Source organism: Cervus canadensis, chromosome 18 (genome assembly GCF_019320065.1).
Source record: "Cervus canadensis isolate Bull #8, Minnesota chromosome 18, ASM1932006v1, whole genome shotgun sequence".
NCBI lineage: Eukaryota > Metazoa > Chordata > Mammalia > Artiodactyla > Cervidae > Cervus > Cervus canadensis.
This window is the reverse complement of record NC_057403.1, coordinates 16,077,080-16,096,222: the sequence shown is the minus strand read 5'-3', so window position 1 is coordinate 16,096,222 and position 19,143 is coordinate 16,077,080. Positions and strand designations below refer to the sequence as shown.

Below are 19,143 nucleotides of genomic sequence, written 5' to 3'. Positions count from 1 at the left end.
TCCATCTCCCCGCAGCAGTTCAGCTGCCGACCGCCCCTTTGCCCGCCTTGGCCTTGGGGGGCACGGGGAGGCCCTCGTCGCCGTCACTGTCAGAGCTGCAGCCACTGACGTCGGTGATCTCCAGCTCCGAATCGCTGTCCTCCTTCCCTCCCAGCGCGGCCTCTGGACCCCCGGCCCCCGGCAGCGCCAGGCGCTGGGCCACGGCCAGGCCCGCGGGACGCTCCGGGCCCAGGCCCTCCCCGGTGGCGGCCAGCAGGGGCGTGGCGGTGGGGCCGCCCCCTGCCCCTGCCGAAGGCAGGTGGCCCAGGGAACTGGCCAGGGGGTTGGGGTAGAAGTGTGGTGGGTAGAGAGGCGGGGGCAGCTTGGGGAAGGGGCCAGTGAGGTACGGGCTGAAGTTCCAGGGGTGCTCAGGGAAGGCGCGGCCGAAGTGCCCCAGCAGGCCAGGGGGCTTGGAGTAGCCTGTGGCACCTGGGGAGAAGGTGACAGGCACAGAGGGGGTCAGTTGGGCCGGCTCATTCCTCCCTGCCGTGTTACACCTGATTTTTCCCATCGTCCTCCCACACGGCATCTCCCCACCCTCACGTGGGTCCCCTCATTTCCACCCCCCTGCCTGCCTCCCATTCATTTAGTGCCCCCCAAAAGCTCTGCTGTCAGCTTGACCCCTTCTATAGCTTCCCTCCTCTCTGCTTCACCTTCCTCACATCGTCTGACTTCCAGAGACACACGCGCGCATGCACACATGCACACGCACACACACAGCCTCGCCCAGGGCCTCCTTCCTGCATCCTGGCTCCTCCTCCATCTATCTTTGCCCACCTTCTTCCCTCACACACGTGCAGCATGCCTGCCCACCCCCCGCCCCCACCCTGGGGGCACCCCTGGACCCCAGGCCCTTACCAGAGCCCAGGAATGGGAAAGGGCTGTCTAGACGCAGCTTGTCTGTCTCGGGGGTGAAAAGGGGTGCCCGGGCCCCCGGCTCTCCCAGGCGTGGAGCAGAGAACAGGGTCTGCAGGGTCTAGAGAGGGAGGTGAGGGAATAGGTACCGCTCAGACAGGCTGTTCCTGCCCCAGGGGGTTCAGGGCTTGGGGACCCCAAGATCCAAACTCACTTCGGGGGTGAGGGGAGGAGCATCTGGGCCAGGGGCTCCCCCAAAAGGACCAGGGGTCAGCAGGAGTGGGGAGCCCGTGGTGGCGGCCGCCATGTCCAACAATGGGTAATTGACGAGCACAACCTTGCTGAAATTGAACTTGTAGGTGAACCTCTTCCCTTTGGTCTTGTGGAGAATCCGCTTGTTGTAGTAGTAGCTGTGAGCAGAGGGAGAACACTGATGTGGGGGGTGGGACCCCAGGAGGTGAAGGCAGAGCCCCCAACACTTGCTTGGGACCCAGCATAGGGCACAACAGCTTAGGGAAACTGAGGCCAAAGTCACAGGGCCAGGCAGGGGCTGGGGTCTGTGTGGCTCCAAAGCCCAGGGCTCTGGTCCTTCACTCACAAGTGGGTACTTAGGGTAGCTACAGGCGAAGAGCCCTGTGCGCTGGGATCCCGAAGGATTCTGCCCCCCCAGGAAGTTGAGGGAAAGCCCCCAGGGGACAGGGCCCCAGAGGGACAGTGAGGAGAGAGGGGCGAGGTCCCCAGCCCCTCCTCACCGCAGCGCCCGGCTCAGCTTGTCATAATTCATGTGGGGCTTGCACTTGCGGATGCCCCAGAGCCGAGCCACCTCGTCGGGGTCCTTGATGACAAACTCTCCGTAGTCCCCCTGCCAGGCGATGACGCCCTGGTACTCCTCTTTCTGCAGCAGCTCCAGAATAAAGTGCCACAGCTGGATCTGCCTGGAGCCGGGGGACGACTCCGGCTTGTAGGCCCAATCCGGGAAGGCAAAGCCTGGGGACGGGAGGCAGAAGAGCGGCCCCAGGTCAGGGCGCCGAGTCGGGGATTTGGGGGACCAGGAGGCATCCCCCTCTTCCCTGACCCCTGGTCTCTGATGAGCAGCCTCAGGCATCTTTGGGGAGCCGACGCCCACTCTCCACATCCCACTTGGTGTCCAGTCCCCAGATTGTCCAGAGAGAGAGACCTCAGCGTCCAGGGGCCCTGGGTTGGCACTTGCAGCCCAATCTCCTGCCTTGGCACAGCTGGGCCGGAGGGTGGCAGGGACCAGATTCCCCTGTCCTTGACGCTGGGGGGGAGGGTCTGGGAGGGGCTTGCAGGAAAGGGCACGCCCTCCACTGCGTTCTCCCTGTGCCCCCCAGCCTGGTCCTGCCCCACGAGGTCTGGTCTCTTGTGCACTCTGAACAGTCCCTGATTCCTGCTCACTCTTCTCCCTGCCCCTTGTCCATCTCTCCCCAAAGTTCACCACCCCACACCCCTCCACCGCCCGGGCTGACCTCACCCTGGGACATCCAGGCTGGGCCTGCGTACACGTGTGCCTCCGTACCCGTCCATGTATTTATACCTATCACTTCCCTGTGTCCCCGCCCTTGCCTCTGTGCCATGTCGGTCTGAGAGCACGTGTGTGTGCAGACGCCCACAGCACACAACCTGTCACACAGACATCCACTCCCCCTCAAGGGAATCACCGGCTGTACCAGAGAGCCACACTCCCGCCGGAGCACGACACTACAATCATGCCACCGAGGGAGACACGCCAGACACACACGATTGCACATCTTAGGCCCCTCAGCACCGGTACCCGCTAACAACACAACTGTGATGAGAGACACACAGAACCCCAAAGGCCCAAATGAAACACCATGTGGTGGAGACCGTGAGTGCTACACCAAGACGCATGTGTCAATCTGACAGCCACACCCTCGTGACACCCTAACAGTACAGCAACCCCCACCCCCGTCACAAGCATCCAACTCTTTTTTTTTCACCTCCTGAGATCTTAGTTCCCAACCAGGGATTGAACCCATGCCCCCTGCAGTGGACGCTCAGATTCCTAACTGCTGGACCTCCAGGGAAGTCCCACAACCAGCTCTTAGCATCCACAGCTCCGATGAGCGCCCTGCATCCCAGTGTCCAGACATACAGATGCTAGGTGGAGACCGAGGGGCTTGCCCACCCTTAAATCTCACCTCCCACCCACAAGGCCCCAGGCCCTGGGTCCCACTTCTCCTGTGCCACAGTCTCTGTCCCCGTCCCCCTCCTCAGAGACCCCAGACCCAGGCATGAAAACAGAAGGCAGAATTAGCCTACAGTCCGCAGAGAGCCCTGCAGGAAAGGAAGGTGGTTGGGGTGGCGGGGGCAGCGTCTCTGAGCTGGGAGATTGTTGGTATCCACTTGCTGGTGTGGTCCCAAGGCAGTTCCTTGCCCTCTCTGGCTTGTTAGAATTTCAGGGATGGGAGGCAAGGAGAAGCAGGGTTCCAGCCAGGCTGCCCGGGGTCTGCCCGAGGCTGGCGAAGGCCAGGCAGTTTCCTCCCTAAAGAGAGAATTTCTCTCTCAACTCTGTCTGGGGTCTTTCTCATCTAAGAAGACAGCCGAATCAACAACACACACTCTCTGGCCCATTCCACACCCGGAACACGTCCCAGCGGCTGTATCACACAGACACGCCCAAACGATCCCGAAGATGACACCACACAGACACACAACCCGGCCTGTCCTCCATGCATGTTCTCGGGTGTGCTGTACGTCCCGACCCACAAACACAATGAGAGAGAGGAGGACCCACAACCTCGGCACACAGACACACACACACATCAAGACACACAGCCCCCAGTGTGCAGCCACACTCAGTGACAGAAAGAACCAGCCCCACGCCCCAGACACAGACACAGCCCCCGACACAGGCCTGGGGGACCTCCCACCCACCCACCCATGCAACCCAAAACGCAGCAAGATAAGACCTCCATTAGGTTCAGAATGCCACACACCATGGAAGAAGCAGTCAAAGGCTCATTGCCTACTGAGGCAAGCTGGCAGACAACTCCCCCCCCCCCCCCAGCCTGGAATTGTGGACATTCAGAGTCCCAAAGACACACAGCACACCCAGTCTGTAGACACTCAGGTGACCTCGGACGTGCACGGACAAGCAGGCAGAACCAGTTCAACAAAGAGATGGACACACATTTCCCCAGTGCGACCCCTTCTTCCGGAAACTGTAGGGTGACCCAGAGACACACGCCGGGATCCTAAATAACCAGCACGGAGTCTGTCTCGTCTCTCTGTCTGGTGGTGTACACACACACACACACACACACACACACACACACACACACACACACACACCTCTTCCTCTCACTGCCCATCTGCGGGGTGTGTGACTTGGACTCAAATGCACGTCCAAGTCTTACTGTCCTCCACATCCCTGGTCTGGGTGTCCACTTCCAAGCAAGCCGTCCTCTTTCCCGTTCCAGCTAGTTGGGCCGCGCCTCCGTGTCCCCCTGCCTGGGTCATCCGGTCTGTCCACTTGTCCACCAGCGCCTGGTCTAGTGCCCCCTCTCGTCCCCGGCCCTGCGCCATCAGCGCCCATCTGTCTCCAGTCTCCCTGCTTCTCTTTGCCTGCAGGTCCTGGGTGGAAGCAGATTGCGGCCGGCCGAGACCCCAGGTCTTCAGGCCCCAGCATCTTTGTCCCGCTCAGACCTCCACACCTCACCTGTCCTCCAAAAGACCCTCGTGTCCCAGCAGGGCAGGTGGCAGGAACATCTGGCTGTGAAGTTTTTAGCCAAGTTTTTCACTAAGGGGTGGGATTCAGGCGACTCTGACCAAGACCCCGGGCAGATGGAGGAAAGACAGTGAGAGGTGCAGAAAGGAGGGGCCAGAGGGTTGGGAAGGTCCCAGGGCTGGGGAAAGGGTGGGGTAGGTCTGGGCCAGTTACCAGGGGTCCAGAGAGCCGGCAGGGCGGGTGGGGCGAAGAGAAGGTCGGAGACGCAGCTACAGTCCATGGTGGAGCCAGCCCTGCAGAGAGGCCAGACAGACAGACGGATGAGGACAGGATGGAGCAAGCAAGAGAGACAGACCAAGTCAGTCGGGGGCTGGCACTGCCGGGGAACATCCCCCTCCACCCACCCAGGCCCCAGCCGCCCTCATCCTCGCATCCTGCCCCCCCTCCTTCCCCTACAGGTGCCCCTCTGCCCGCTGGTCCCCGTCATTCCCAGTCCCGCGCCCGGTCCTTCCCTCCCGGCCCGTCCTCCTGGCAGCCTCCCCTTCCTCTGTGCCTCACCACTAACCACGGGCCCCCAGCCTCCCTCCGCGCTCCTCGCCACTCACTCACTCACACTCCCGGCTCACACTCGCGCCCCGCACCGCCCCGCACCGTCTCTGCCGCTGTCTCTCCATCCCTCGCCTCGCGCCTGACCTCTCCGGGTCCGTCTCTGTGTCCCGGGCTCTCCCTCGGTCTCCCTCTGTGGCTGTCCCCGGTCTGTCCCGCTCCCCACCTCTGTGCCCCCACCTCCACCCCGCGCGGCTGGCCCCCGGGCTGGCTGGTCCAGCTCGAGCACCGCCCCGCGCTCTCATCTGTCGCCCAGAGCCAGCCAGCACCGGGCGGGCGGGCAGGCGGCCTTCCGACGGGCTGGGAGGGGGCCGGCCCAGCCCCTGCCCGCCCTGCCCTCCGCCCCACCCACCCCACAGAGCGGCCCCCAGCGCCCGCAGGAGTGCTCCCTCAGATGCCCTCCTTAAACCCGCTGCCCCTCTCAGACCCTCGCCACTTGGGCCTGCCTCCTCTGCAGAAGGCCCCCCTCAGACAGCCCCTTCCCCTTAGGTCTGCCTCTCCCCTCAAACACCTCCTCCCCTTAGATCTGCCTCCCCCCTCAGACACCCCTCCCCTTAGATCTGCCTCCCCCCTCAGACACCCCTCCCCTTAGATCTGCCTCCCCCCTCAGACACCCCTCCCCTTAGATCTGCCTCCCCCCTCAGACACCCCCACCCCTTAGATCTGCGTCCACCCTCAGGCACCCCTTGGATCTGCCTCTCCCCCTTCCCCCCCTACGCCTTGCAACAGGTCCCCCCTCTCAGACCCCCACTCCCTGGGACACCCCTCTCCTTGGGTACCTCATTCTCAGATACTCGGCTCATCCCCTGCTCATCCCTGTCTCTCAGACCTTTCCCCACCGTTCGTTTTTGTCAGCCCTTCTCCCTCTGATACCCCACCAACCCTGACACCACCACCGCCCTCAGACACCCACTCCCTCAGACATCCGCTCTTCTCAGACGCCCACCATCCAGGACACCCCAAGCCCCAGATCCTTCCACCCCTCCAGACCCCACCTCTCAGAGGATGTGCTATCTTCATGCTCCCTCCCTGGGGTACCCACCCACCCTTCCCCTCTACAGACTCTTAAACACACCACCCCTCTCACACGCCCTGCCTCTTGAGGATCTCACACACCTTAGGAACCCACAGCGTTCCCCCCATAAACCCCACCCCTTGGACACCAGAGGAGCCTTGGCAGCCCACTCCCCCGCACCCCGGGCTTGCCCAGTTGCCCACCCAGGGCCACCCTCACCCCAGCCTCCAGCCTCCCCCGCCCCCATGTCTATTGAGGCCTCTCTGATCGCGCCCCCTCCCCAGCACCCAGGCTCCTGCTGGGGGCAGCCCCTCCTCCTCTGCTCCTATACCCTCCTCTCCCCCCAGCTCCCCAACTTTCTCTGTTTCTCTGCCTCCCTATCTCTCTTTCTCTTCATCCTTTCTCTTCATCGTCTCTCTTCCCTTCTCCGTCTCCTCCCACCATCTCTGGTCCACTTTGCTGTCTCTCTCTGGTCTGCTTTCTCATCTCCCGTCACCCCAGGTGTCTCGCCCCATCTTTCCCCACCCAGCAGTCTCCCCCCTCTGCCTCTCCCCCTCCATCACTCAGTCTCTGCCTGTATCTCTGTCCTCCACGACCACCCCCTGCCATGTCCTCCGGGGCCTGTCCCTCTCTGTCCCTGGCCTTTCTCTGTTCTCCCTGGTGTCTCCCCAGGTCTTTCGTCTCTGGAACTCTGCGCCATCTGTCTCTTTTCCTCCCGTCTCTCATCTAACTCCCATCTCTCGGTCTCTCTGCCCCTGTCTGCCCGCCTGGCCCGTCTCAGTCTCTCTTCTCTCCCATCTCCCCACCTCGCTCCATCCACCTCTCTCTCCCCCACCTCCCTGGCTCGCTCTGCCTCTCCGGGCCCCCCTCCCTCCTGCTTCACACACACCACCACCACCCCCCGCCCCCACCCCCTGTTGGCCCCTCTCATTTCCGTGTTGGTTTTGATTTCTCTTCCCGACGCTTTCAACTCCCCGCCGCCTCCTCCGGACACGTTATAACGAGGAGCCGTGGGATCGGCGCTCCGGGCCCTGCTCCCACGCTCCCCCCGCGTCTCTCGCACGCAGGCACGCGTCTCTGCCATCTCGAGGTCTCTGCCTGCCACTTCTTCCCTCTCTGTCCCCCGGCCGGGGTCCTGTTGGGCCCCCGCCCCCTCCTGTTCTGCCCCCTTCCCCGCATGTCTGCCCCTGACTGTCCGGGCACCAAGGCACCCCATCTCCGTGTCCCCATGTCTCTCTGTCTCTGGGTCCCCACGTCTCTGGGGCTCCACACCACCCTGTTTTTATGTCTGGGGGTCTCCACCCCTGTCTCGGTGTCTCTGTCTCCCCATCTCCGCGTCTCTTTTTCCGTCCCAGCATCCCGCATCTGTCTCTAGGGGCCCCTTTGATCTTGCCCTGCCCCTGGCGCCCCCCTGGCCCCATCGATCGCTGATCGACCGATGGAGGGCGCAAGGCATGAGGGGCCGGCCGGGGCAGTGGGCCTGGCAGGGGCCTGGCTGGACAGCTGGACAGATGGACAAACACCCAGCCCCCCCGCCCCCGTGGCTGCGGAGGCGGAGCGGCTGCAAGCCCGCCCCTCCCCACCAGTCCACACGGGGCGGATGGGGACTCCGGGCAAGCTTTAATTTTTAATTTTATTTTGCTTCCTCCACACCCCCCCACCCCCCCATCTCCACCGCCCGCAGCCATGGCATCGAGTGTGTGTGTGCGCGTGTGCGCGCAGCAGTGCGGAGACAGGCTGGGCCGGCAAAGGCTGCCTCCCTCCCTTCCCTGCCAAGGAGCTACACAGACCCACACGGCAACCCAGACACACACACGCCACAGTGCCACACAACACGACCCCGACACAGCTCGACAAAATGACACACGCCACACCGGCACACACAACACGCATCACAACGACGGGTGACGCACATGTTAACCCGCTCACGCACACCAGGACGGCCACAACCAACACCATCACGCAGCCCCTGCCACACGGCAACCCAGGCACACACACCTCCAGCTTACACACCACAGAGACACCCATGTCAAAACACACATACATGTACTCTCACGGTCACAGACATTGACACACAGACAGATACACAACCACATACAGATATATGCAACACACACCCCGATTCAGTCCCCTACAGAAGCAAAGACACACAATCATAGATTAGAGACAGATGCACACTACATAGACACACCGTCACACACCAAGGCTCATGAATACAAGCTCACAAAGCTGCAAAGTGCACACTGACACAGTGCCAGCATAGAAGTGCGCACACACACACACCCAGGCACACCCAGCAGCACAGCCAAGCCAGTCACACACAAGGGACACGAAAGCACAGTCACACAGACAAGCACCAGAGACCGTGTGTGTGCACACTCTTCATCATGCAAGGAGACAGAGGTGCACGCATGACACCAACACAGCCAGCCATCGCCAGGCCAGCATCACACACGGTGCACACATACACACAGCGCCACACTCAGACCCACAGCCCAACTGGATGAGGCTGGGTGGGCTGGAGTGGGCACTCAGAGATAACCCCACTCTGGGGTCCCAATGTTCCTGCCACCATCTGTCCAGCCGTCTGTCCGTCCACTCATCTGTGGACACCCCCAGCCTGGACGTGTGTGAGGCGGGCACTGAACCAGGCCTGCTTATGCAGTGGGTCTCTCCCTCTGTCTTTGTTGCCCCAGCTGTCTGTCGGCCTCTATCTCCAAATATCTCCATCTCTTAGTGTCTCTGTTTCTTGTCTCTGTCTCGAGGCATCTCTGTCTCTCTCCATCTCTCTTTGCCTCTGTCTCCTCGTTGCCGCCCCACCACCACCCCGGCCCCCTGGGCTGGGGTTTAACCAGTTGTTTTGATTTCTCTAAGCTGCTCTGGCTGCCTCGGGAGCCGCCTCAGGCCTTGCACCCCCCACCCCAGCCCCTTCATCCCTCACCCAGCCCCCCCACCTCCCCTTAACACAATCTGCACAAGTGGAATGAAAATTGATTTTTTTTTTAAATTTCATATCTTCTCCAGGGCTCTGTCTAAAGAGGAGAGAGACGCGGCCCAAGACCCTTCTCCCGCGGCCCCCGCACGCATGCATACACACACACACTGACAGGCACACACATCACACTCGGACACACAGATACACACACACACACACACACACACCCCTTGGTGCTCCATCTGCACCCAGCCTGGTACACACGCCTCCATATACCACATACCCATGTAGGACACACCTGTGCACACAGCAGACACAGTAGACCCCTGTGCATGCACACACACTCTCTCTGGACACACACGACTAGGCACCCTTCACACACAGCACACGTACACACACACTGTCCAAACAGGGAGCACACAGCCGGCTACCTGCTCTCATACACTATGTTAACACACACTCCCAGCACGCCTGTCTGTACAGACCATTCCACATCCATGGGGACACAAACCTGGGCCCCAGGACCTCCCATCACAGGTACCAAGGAGGCTATCCCGGGAAGGAAGGGGTCAGGAAGGTGATAGGGGCTCTCCTGCCTGGCCTTGCCCCCACTCCCAACCCAAGGTCACCCATTCTACCCCCACCCACATCCACCAAATGGTGTCCTTGTGTGTGTACACACACACACAAACACACACACCACTGTCTCTACTTCTGTCAAGGCCACACACTGTCATCTCCACAACCGCCCAGCTCGTTTGAGACCTGGCTCATCCCCAGAGGAAACACAGGGGCGGAAACACACCAGCACCTGTGACACACACAGTGATCCCATCCCCAGGCTGATGCTCACACGACATCAGAGACCCAGCCCCACACATCGCTGAGCATCAGTTTACACAAGGGATGCACAGGTACACCACCAGTCTCACACGAATACACAACCACAGACACACGCAGCCTTCCACACCCCTCAGGGCTGGCCACACACAGTCTCGTTCATTTAACTGTCATGAACTGATACTCCTTATCTAGCTCCCCAGATGACCACACACATGCACACACAGCCTGTCCACGCCTGATCCCAGACTCAGACACCAGCCCACAGTCTCAGACACACAACAGCACCCCTGCACACAAAGGCACCGCCACACACAGCCAGTCTGATGCAGCAGCTCGGGGGGGGGCTTGGGGACCGTGTCCACAGCTGCCCCTGTGCTGTGTTCCTCATACCCACACTCACCAGCCTGGCTCCTGGGGTCCCACCATGCTGGCACTCTCGGTCTTTCCACCCCGTCTCCCTGGGGCTATTAAGCCTCCTGGTCTCCTGGCCCTCAGACATGTCCTTTCCCGGCCACTCAGACACGCCATGTGGCCACCTGACCCAGAACCTCCAAACACGGCACAGCTCCAGAGTTTTGGGGGCAGACAGCTGAGCATCACACCCCGGTCACACATGTGGGCATAAACACGACACGCGGGGTTTAATGCGACCCCAGGGTGTCACGCACCCACACTTAGTCACTGCCCAGGAACACACACCTCTCCACACGCCACGTTTACAAGTGCTGTAACACAGGTCACACAGTCCCATGAAAAGGCAGCCAAGCCCCCCCCCAAAGTATCACACACACCACAGACACACACGGTCCAGACAGCTTGCACACATGCACACACGCACACACAGGCGCGCACACGCCCCCAGGAACCTCTGCCCAGGCTGACTGTGCAAGACGGAGGGACAGTTTGGCAGACAGACGGGGCACCAGCTTCCAGCCTGGAGAAGGTGGGTGTGGGGTGCTTGGGAGGCACGAAGCCAGGGCAGGAACGGAGACCTCAGACCCACCCTCACACTGTCTCTCCCTCTAGCTGGCATCTCTGGGGTGGAGTGTGTCTCTCTAGGTCTCGGTCTCTCCCCCTGAGTTCCAGTCTCTGCACGGATGTCCCTGGGGCTGCGGCCAGCGCTCCGAACGGTGTCAGGAAGGGGGGGTGGCGAGGGAGCGTCCCCCGGGAGGTGGGAGCCGCAGTGCCACGCACCCCGCCTACCAAACAGCGCTGGGGGAAGGGAGAGGGAGGGAGGCGCAACCGCAGATGGACCCAGAGAGATGGAGCCAGCGCAGGGCTGGGGGGGACTGAGAGACACCCGCAGAGGGAGAGAGACAGAGACAGCGATGGGGAGAGGGAGATATGGGAGAGAAGTGGGGAGCAGCCCAGAGCGGGGAAACAGACTGGAACAGGGACAGGAGAGACGCAGAGAAGACGGGAGGCCAGAGAGAGTCTCACAAAGACAGACAGGGAGCGAGACACAGGGAGAGACTGACAGAGACCAGAGCCGGGGCGGGAGACCCAAGTTAGGGAGACCCGGGAAAGAGCAGTGGGTCCGAGAGAGGCTTCACAAAGTGAATTAGAGCTGGAGGTCACGGGGAGAGAGCTGCTGGGAGCAGAGTCCCCGGGTCAGGGAGAAAGGAGAGGAGGGGGCAGAGATGCGGAAAATTGAGGGATTAGGGCAGAGGTACAGGAGTGGATGAGGGGGGCTGCAGGGCCCGAGGCCGGAGCAATGGTGGGGAAAGTCAGAGTCCCGCTGGCACAGGCAGAGCCCAAGTGTGGGTTCACGGCCACCTCAACGCCCACCTGGGCTCTTGTGCAGTCTTGGGAGAAGGGACCAGTGTCGGGGAGGGGTCCTGATCTAGTTCCTGGCTGCCACCCCAACTCCAAAGCCTGTCCCCTCCTCCTCCTCCTCACCACCACCCCGCCCCAACCCCAACTCCAACTCCAGCCCCTGCGTTCACCTGAACCCCAGTGGAGCTGGGGTTCTCTTCCCAAGCTGGTCCTCAACTCCCCCGGCTGAATCCCAGTCTCATCCTTACACCCCCAGGCCCTGCACCACCTGCCCTGCCCCCCCCGCCACTGCTGGATCCTCTGGCCTCCGGGCTCTGTGTCAGAGACAGTGGCGATGACTGTGACGTGGTGGGGGTGCTGGGGAGGGGGTGGAGGGACAGGACACTGAAGGCGAGGGTGACCAGCTAGTCCTAGGAGCCACGAGACCATGGGAGCCCCTCTGGACTGCACTGGCCGAAGGGCGGGGAGGCTGTGTGTCCTGCTCACGGGGCTTGGCACCAAGTATGTGCTCAGCAAATACTGTTGGAAGGGAATTCAGGCTACAGGGAGCAAGGCAGGGAAACAGAGGGATGGTGTGAGTCAAGGAACAGAAAGGCAGAGACCCATGGACAGCAGTGGAGGTGGGGAGGCAAGACCCAGGGCGAGGGGGCAGAGAGGTGGGGCACCGAGGGCAGGACCCCTGTGTTGGAGCCAGGCGTAGGGCCTGGGCCAGCTGGAACCGGATGCCTGGGCTTCAGGGATCCCACAAGGGCCAGAGAAGGGCCAGGGTCCGGCTGGACTGGGGGAGGCTCGGGGCTCCAGGGGCATCGCACGGTGCTAATTCAGCGCCATCGATCAGACGGGATGAGAGCAATAAATTATTGTGACAAGATGCAATCCTGGCCCGCGCACTGCCGCCGAGGCGGATCGATCCCTGTCCCCAGCCCCACACCGGGTCCCATGCCCAGGCCTCGGCCGGCCGGGATACTTCTGCCCACCTCTCTCTCCAATCCCCCCACCACACACATGCTTCCACTGACAGCCGGGAGGGGCTGCAGCCCTGGGAAAGAGACAGGAACAGAGAGGGACCCATGGAGGGAAGGTCAGCCCCTATCTGTGCCCCCCGCTTCCCACTGCCTGCATCCTGGGGCTTCCTTCAGTCTCTCATCCACACTATGACCTGGGAGGTAGCAGCTGCCATGATGCCCATTTCACAGATGCAGAAACTGAGGCTCCGACAGGGGCAGTAACTTGGCCAAAGTCCCACAGGGGTGAGCGGTGATGTCTGGACTCAAATGCAGATCAGTATGACTTGAAGTCTCCCTAAGATTTCCACTGTCAGTGGAGAGGGCAAGGGGCAGAGACAGAAGAGGAGAGAGGTGACAGAGAATGAGACAGAGACAGAGAATGCAGGACGCAGACAGAGAGTCAGAGCGCTATAAAGAGATAGGGAGGGATACAGAGACCCTGAGAGAGACAGAAATGGAGGAAAACAGAGAACAAAGACAGGGAGGGAGGAAAAGAGATTCAGGGACAAGCAAAGGGGGATGGGAAGATGGAACAGAGATGGAGACAGACAGAGGGGATAAAAGACAGGTGGGGGGATAGGAAACAGGAGCCAGGAACCAGAGACCAAGGTGTATGTGAGGAGACAGGTGTGTGGCAGGAGGCTGTGCTCGCTTGGCGGGGGGCAGGTGGGAACCAGGAGGCGGATGACAAGCTTGGCCGGGGGCAGTCACCGTCAGAGAGACAGGTGTGCCAGCAGGTAGGGAGGGTATCCAAGGACAGGAGTGGAGGTAGAACGTGGGATGTAGCAGAGCTGGCAGGTGATGGGCAAACAAATGATGCCAAAGTGATGAGGTGGACAGATGTGTCTGTGGAGGAAGGTGGTCACCTGATGGGCAGGTGTGGGGGACAGGGACACTTGGAAGCTTGCAGTCAGATGGCCTCAGATTGATGCAAATCTCCAGTAGCTACCAGCTTCCAAGTCCAGAAATGACTTCATTTCTCTGAACTCAGTTTCCTTCTCTGCAAAATGGGAATAAGGGATAAGATAAGTGCCTCCCTCCCAAGGGTCTCATGAAGATGAAATGAGACAAGGGATATGAAGAACAGAAGACACCGTCTGTCGCAGAGATGGGTGTTTAATAAGCAGTGGCCACGCACACGTTATGAGCAGGTGCTCCTCAGAGAGTGGTCCGTGGACCAGCAGCAGCAGCTGCACGACTTGGAGCTTGCTAGAAATGCAGAGCGTCAGGCTCCTCCCCAGACCTGCTGCACCAGGGTCTCTGCGGTGAGACCCAGGTCTCTGTGGTCCCACAAGCCCTCCAGATGGTTCCTCTGCCCGTGCAACCTAAGGACCCCTGACTTAAGCGCTTCTGCATGCCGCAGCAGGTAGGTGTGTGGATGGCCGAGAACAGGTGTTACACGTTTTTAACAAATGCTACAGGTGTTACTTGTGCTCACCGAGAAAGGTATTCCCCTGAGGAGATAGACGGCTGGTGACACGTTCTGGGAAAAGGGACAGGTCGTTCCAGAGGGGAGTGGGCTGGAGACAGGTGTGAGAGATCTGAAGGTTAGGCTCTAGAGGGGCAGGGGCGACAGGTTGTATGAGCAGGTGGTTGAGAGGGACGGGGTGGGTACACAGTGTTTGAAGAAGCTATGAAGGAACGAGGGCCACAGTGGATGTGGTGAGTTGGGGAGAAGGCGAGAGTGTTGGGAGTCAGGCGTGCATCTGTGGGGCAGAAGCAGGAATCCCTTTGGGGACAGGCTGGGGAGTCCAGTGGTTTGGCAGAGACCTGGATGAAGAGATGTAAAGCAGAGAGAGACTAAGGAGAGGGTGTGTGGAGGGCTCAGTACCTGTTTGCTTGAAGAAATGAGTGGACGTGGTACCGGAGCAGGTGATGCCTGCGGTAGACAGGTGAGCAACAGGCAGGTATGTGGAGATATTGGTATAACCTTGTGAGGAAAGGAAAAAGAAGTGAGGAACGTGGAACTTTAGGTATGTGGGGAAAGAAGAGAGGCAGATAAGTCATACCTGCAGGGACAGGTATACAGGTGAGGCAGGTACCTGTCAACCAGGACAGATTCCTGGCCCAAAGGCATGCCAGCATGAAGCTGCACCTTGGGAGACCCAGAGAGACAGCGAGGACAGCAAGCGTGCATGTGGACATGGGCTTGAAGGAGCCATGGCAGGGGAGGGACCCAAGAAAGATGGCTACCCCGATACCTGGGGGCCACTGCATGTGTGAGCCATGGGGGGGTGGCTAGCAGACACGTGAAGGTGGCGCATGCGCTCTTGTCTGGGATGAGTTACCTGAAGTGACAGGTATGGAGGAAGCCTTGGAAGCAGGTGTACTTACGTGAAATGATGGGAGACGTGAGGAAGAGTGTGAGGGAGTTAGGTGCAGGCAGGGAGTGCCATGAAGAAGATGCATTTCTCAAGTGACAGGGGCGTAGGAGGTTCTTCTGGAAGGACCAGCGTGAGGGTGGACAAGGTCAGCATTATAAGGGAGAGGTATGGGTGAGAGCCGGGGGTGGGGAAGAGAGGGGGGCAGGCACGGCCTGAGGTCAGAGAAGAAGGATGCTCCTGTGTTGAGTGTGAGTGTTTATGTGTAAAGGAAGGGACTGCGTGAGATAGAGTGAGGTAAGACGTGCTGGACAGGTACTGCCTGAAGGAGACAGAGATGAAGAAATACAGACGTGTGAGAAACAAGTGCGTCTCGGGCTTTCCGGGGGAGGTGGGGGTGGTGCAGCTGCAGGTAGAGAGGGAATAACGTGGTCTGAAATGAGACATGCCTGGATTCACGTGGAAAGGGCAAAGTTTGGAGAACATGTTACCTGGAGGTGCAGGTAAGCTTGATCATGGGCATCTTTGGGACAGGTTTCTTCAAGGGACAAGTGTTACCTGGGGGGGGCAGGTGAGAGGAAACAGATGACACCTGGAGGGGGGTGTGGATGAAGGGAACAGGTGCGGAGGACAGGGATTACCTGCAGGGCACAGGTGTAAAGAGTCGAATGTTACCTGGAGGTCCAGATGTGGGACACCGATGTGACAGGTGTGTTGATAGGCAGGTGTGGGTGAAAGATGTTACCTGGGGCCACAGGTGTGTGCGGCATGGCTCTTTGGGGTGGTTTGTGGCTTCCGTTTCACTCACTACCCCCTCCCCGCCTCCCCAGGGGCCGGCTGAGCTCGCGGATCCCTCCCCAGGCTCTGGCCCGCGGCAGGGCACGCAGTTAGCTCTGGGCTCGGCCTGCCGGCAGCCTGGGCTCCAGAGGCTGCTTGGCGATGCGGAGCGCGTCTGGGCCTCGGCGGGCCGGCCGGGCGGGGGGAGCGGGAGGGGGGGCCGTTTAGCCGTGATAGATCCGCGCGCCGCTTGTCTCTTAATCTCCGGAGCGACCGATCGATTCGCTATTTCCCTTTGTTGCCAGAAAATTCGATCCTGGGCCTGGAATTAGGTCCCCGGCTTAATCTGAGCGGAAACCAGCGAGGGGGAGACAGAGACAGAGACACTGGGAGAGACAGAGACAGAGAGACAGTGAGAGACAGAAGCAGAGAGATGCTGAGAAAGATAGGGGAAGGGCAGAGATAGTCACAGAGATTCTGAGAGATGGTCTAAGAGTTGGACCCAAAGAGGTAGAGACAGATGCTGTGAGAGGCAGAGACAGAGAGACAAAAAGAGACAGAGAGACAAGTCTGGGAGAATTAGAGATGGACACAGAGATCCTGGAAGAGACAGGGACAGAGAGTCAGTGAGGAGAGACCCCGCCAGAAAAGAGATGTCAGAGGTGGCCCAGCATGGTCCCGGGACAGCTGTGGAATGACTGGGACAGAAAAGGCATGTGGCACTAGGCCACCTGTCCCCAGGACATGGCCCCCCCAAAGGTCAAGGCCAGGCCTGCACTCCCAGCCGGGAAGTATGCAGACCCCAAACTTGGCTCAAATATCCTCCCCACAGCCCCTGGGACCTCTCACACCAAATATCCAGACCCCAAATATCGAGGGCCAAATTTGCAGATCCTCAGCTCTGAACTCTAGCTTCAAATCCAGACCTCCCAGCCCCCCAAACCCAACCCCCATGCGGACCCCATCTCCAGATATCCACACCCCTAGTCCTGATCCCCAACCCCAAACAGCTCTTCATCCCCAATATCCAGTCTCTTGGCTCCGAGCCCCTAGGTCCCAAATTTCAAGCCCTCAGCCTTGCTCTCTACACCCTCGACTCTCGCCCCTAAGTCCAGACCCGCCCTCACGTCTGGCCGCCAGCGTGCGCTCTTACGGCGCGGTCTACCGCGCTCTCCACACTCCCCGCGCCCCTGTCCTTGGACCCCTGCCCCGAGGGCGCACCTCCAGCCCTCGGCCCCTCCCTCCTCCCGGGAGTCCGACGCAGCCCCACCCGCCCCCACCTCCCGGTAGGAGACCCCACCCGCCTCCCCGCCCCCAGCTTGGGGAGCCCAGCTCTCTCGGGAGCACCTCCCGCGGCCAGGCCCCCGCCCCGGGCAGGAATCCCCGCCCCCCATCCCCGCCCCTGTGCCGGCCGCGGCGCTCACTCACTTTCCGGGATTTGCGCATCCGCACAGGTCCGGGGAGAAGAGTTTAAAGTTCGGATCCCGCAGCCATGGCCCCCGCGGCGTTCTGGGGAGGGGGCACCGGGGCGGGGGCGGGGGTGGGGGGAGATGCCCAGAGCCCCCGAGGAGGGGACGGAGCCAGAGAGGGCGGGAGCAGGGAGCGAGAGTCACTGAGAGACCCGGACACCGAGAGATGTCCGGAGACAGAGAGACGGGAGCTAAGCAGAGACAGGGAGATGCAGAGAGAGACCCCGACACGGAGACGCGCCAAGAGAGATGGAGACGCGGGAAGCTGGGGACGGAGCTCCGGGCGGACAGCGGCTCCGCGAGCCAGGCGCGGGGCAGCAGGGCCGGGGCGGGGGGCGCGGGGGCGGCCGGCCGCGGGCGCCTCCTCCCGCTCCTCCTCCCGCTGCTCCTCCGCGCGCACCGCGCGCCTCCCGCCCTCGCGGCCGCCCGGCCCGGCTCCGCGCGCAGATATATGGAGGCGGCGGCGGCGGCGGGCGGTGCGGGGGAGGGGGCGGGAGCGCGATCGATGGAATATAATTTTCCTCAAACTCGGAAAATAAAGTTCAGAGCTGATCAAATTTGAAAACAGATGTCGAATCGCGACTCTAAATAAGGTTCGATCCCGGGACCGAGGGAGTGGGGGCGGGGGGCGGGGGTGGGTGGAGAGGTGGAGACCCCCTCTCCTCTCCTTTCCCCTCCGCTCCCTGCTCCGCCCCTCCCGAGGAGGACAGGCGGACAAACGGACGGGCGTGAGAGATGGAGGTGGCAACTACGGTGGCCAGGACCCCTGCTGGACACGCGGAACTGGACTCGGACGCGGCTGAAACGCACACAGTCTGGGTAGCAGACACACAGACATAGGGACACACCGATACACTAACAGCGCGAAGACACACAGGGGACACGGCCTGTGGGCACATGGACACACAGCTATAGTAGACACACACACACATACACAAACAGATGGACACAGCTGCACACACAGACCCACCCTGCCCCACTGCCGCTCCCTCACCCACTGACCTGCAGACTGGACACACGCAGGTCCATGGTGACATACGGCTACACTCCGGTCCTGACGCACACCCTCTGACACACGAGCCCAGGGCATGTGGACAGACAGAACCCAGGTCAGGCACACTGACACTCCCCTTCACATGGACACGTGGTCACAGGGTCACTGAGGCCCTGTACACACACACACACCTGCAGTGACAGACAAGGGATCTGCTCTCATTGAAATAACAAGGAAATAGCCACTGGCCTCTGGGCCCTGAGAGGAGCCCCCTGTCACCCCAGCCCACCCCAGAATTCAGCCCCCACTCAGGTGCCCTGGCCCAGCCTGACTCTACTGTCCACTGTCCACTCTCCTTTTCCCTCTCTTGCCCACTTCTCACCCCTTCTCCTTCCCCTCTCCCCCTTGCCACTTCTTTCCCCCACTTTTCTCTCCCACCCCAGGGCCATGCTCTACCCGCTCAGGGGATCACCCCTGGAGTTACCTGCCTCCAGAGGGGAAGGTGGGTGGGGCAAGACAGGAGGCCAGGACAACTCTGTGAGGCTCTCCCCTGCCCCACTGACCCCCAGGTGCCAATGCCAACGTGCTGAAGGGACGAAGAAGGCTCCAGACGGGCTCCAGCTCCACCACACCCCCCTTCACCACTCCTCACTTGGACAAGTCACTAAACATCCCATGGTCTCAGTTTTCTCATCTGCAAAATGGGGCAATTATGTCAACTACATGCTAGAGTTACACAGGGACATGGGCACCATGCCAGTCTCCAAATAAACACCCTAGCTCTGGACATTAGCACT

General features: G+C 60.9%; 1 protein-coding gene across 1 annotated transcript; it reads right to left on the bottom strand.

Moving 5' to 3' along the window:
- Positions 1-19: 19 nt before the first annotated feature.
- On the bottom strand, positions 20-18,892 carry ERFL (ETS repressor factor like). The gene is made up of 7 exons (XM_043435068.1): positions 18,831-18,892; positions 18,355-18,537; positions 4,817-4,896; positions 1,647-1,881; positions 1,109-1,304; positions 898-1,015; positions 20-468 (listed from the first exon to the last, which is right to left on the bottom strand). The coding sequence occupies exons 2-7, from the start codon at positions 18,387-18,389 to the stop codon at positions 20-22; spliced, it is 1,113 nt and encodes a 370-aa protein (XP_043291003.1). The 5' UTR covers positions 18,390-18,537; positions 18,831-18,892.
- Positions 18,893-19,143: the final 251 nt, after the last annotated feature.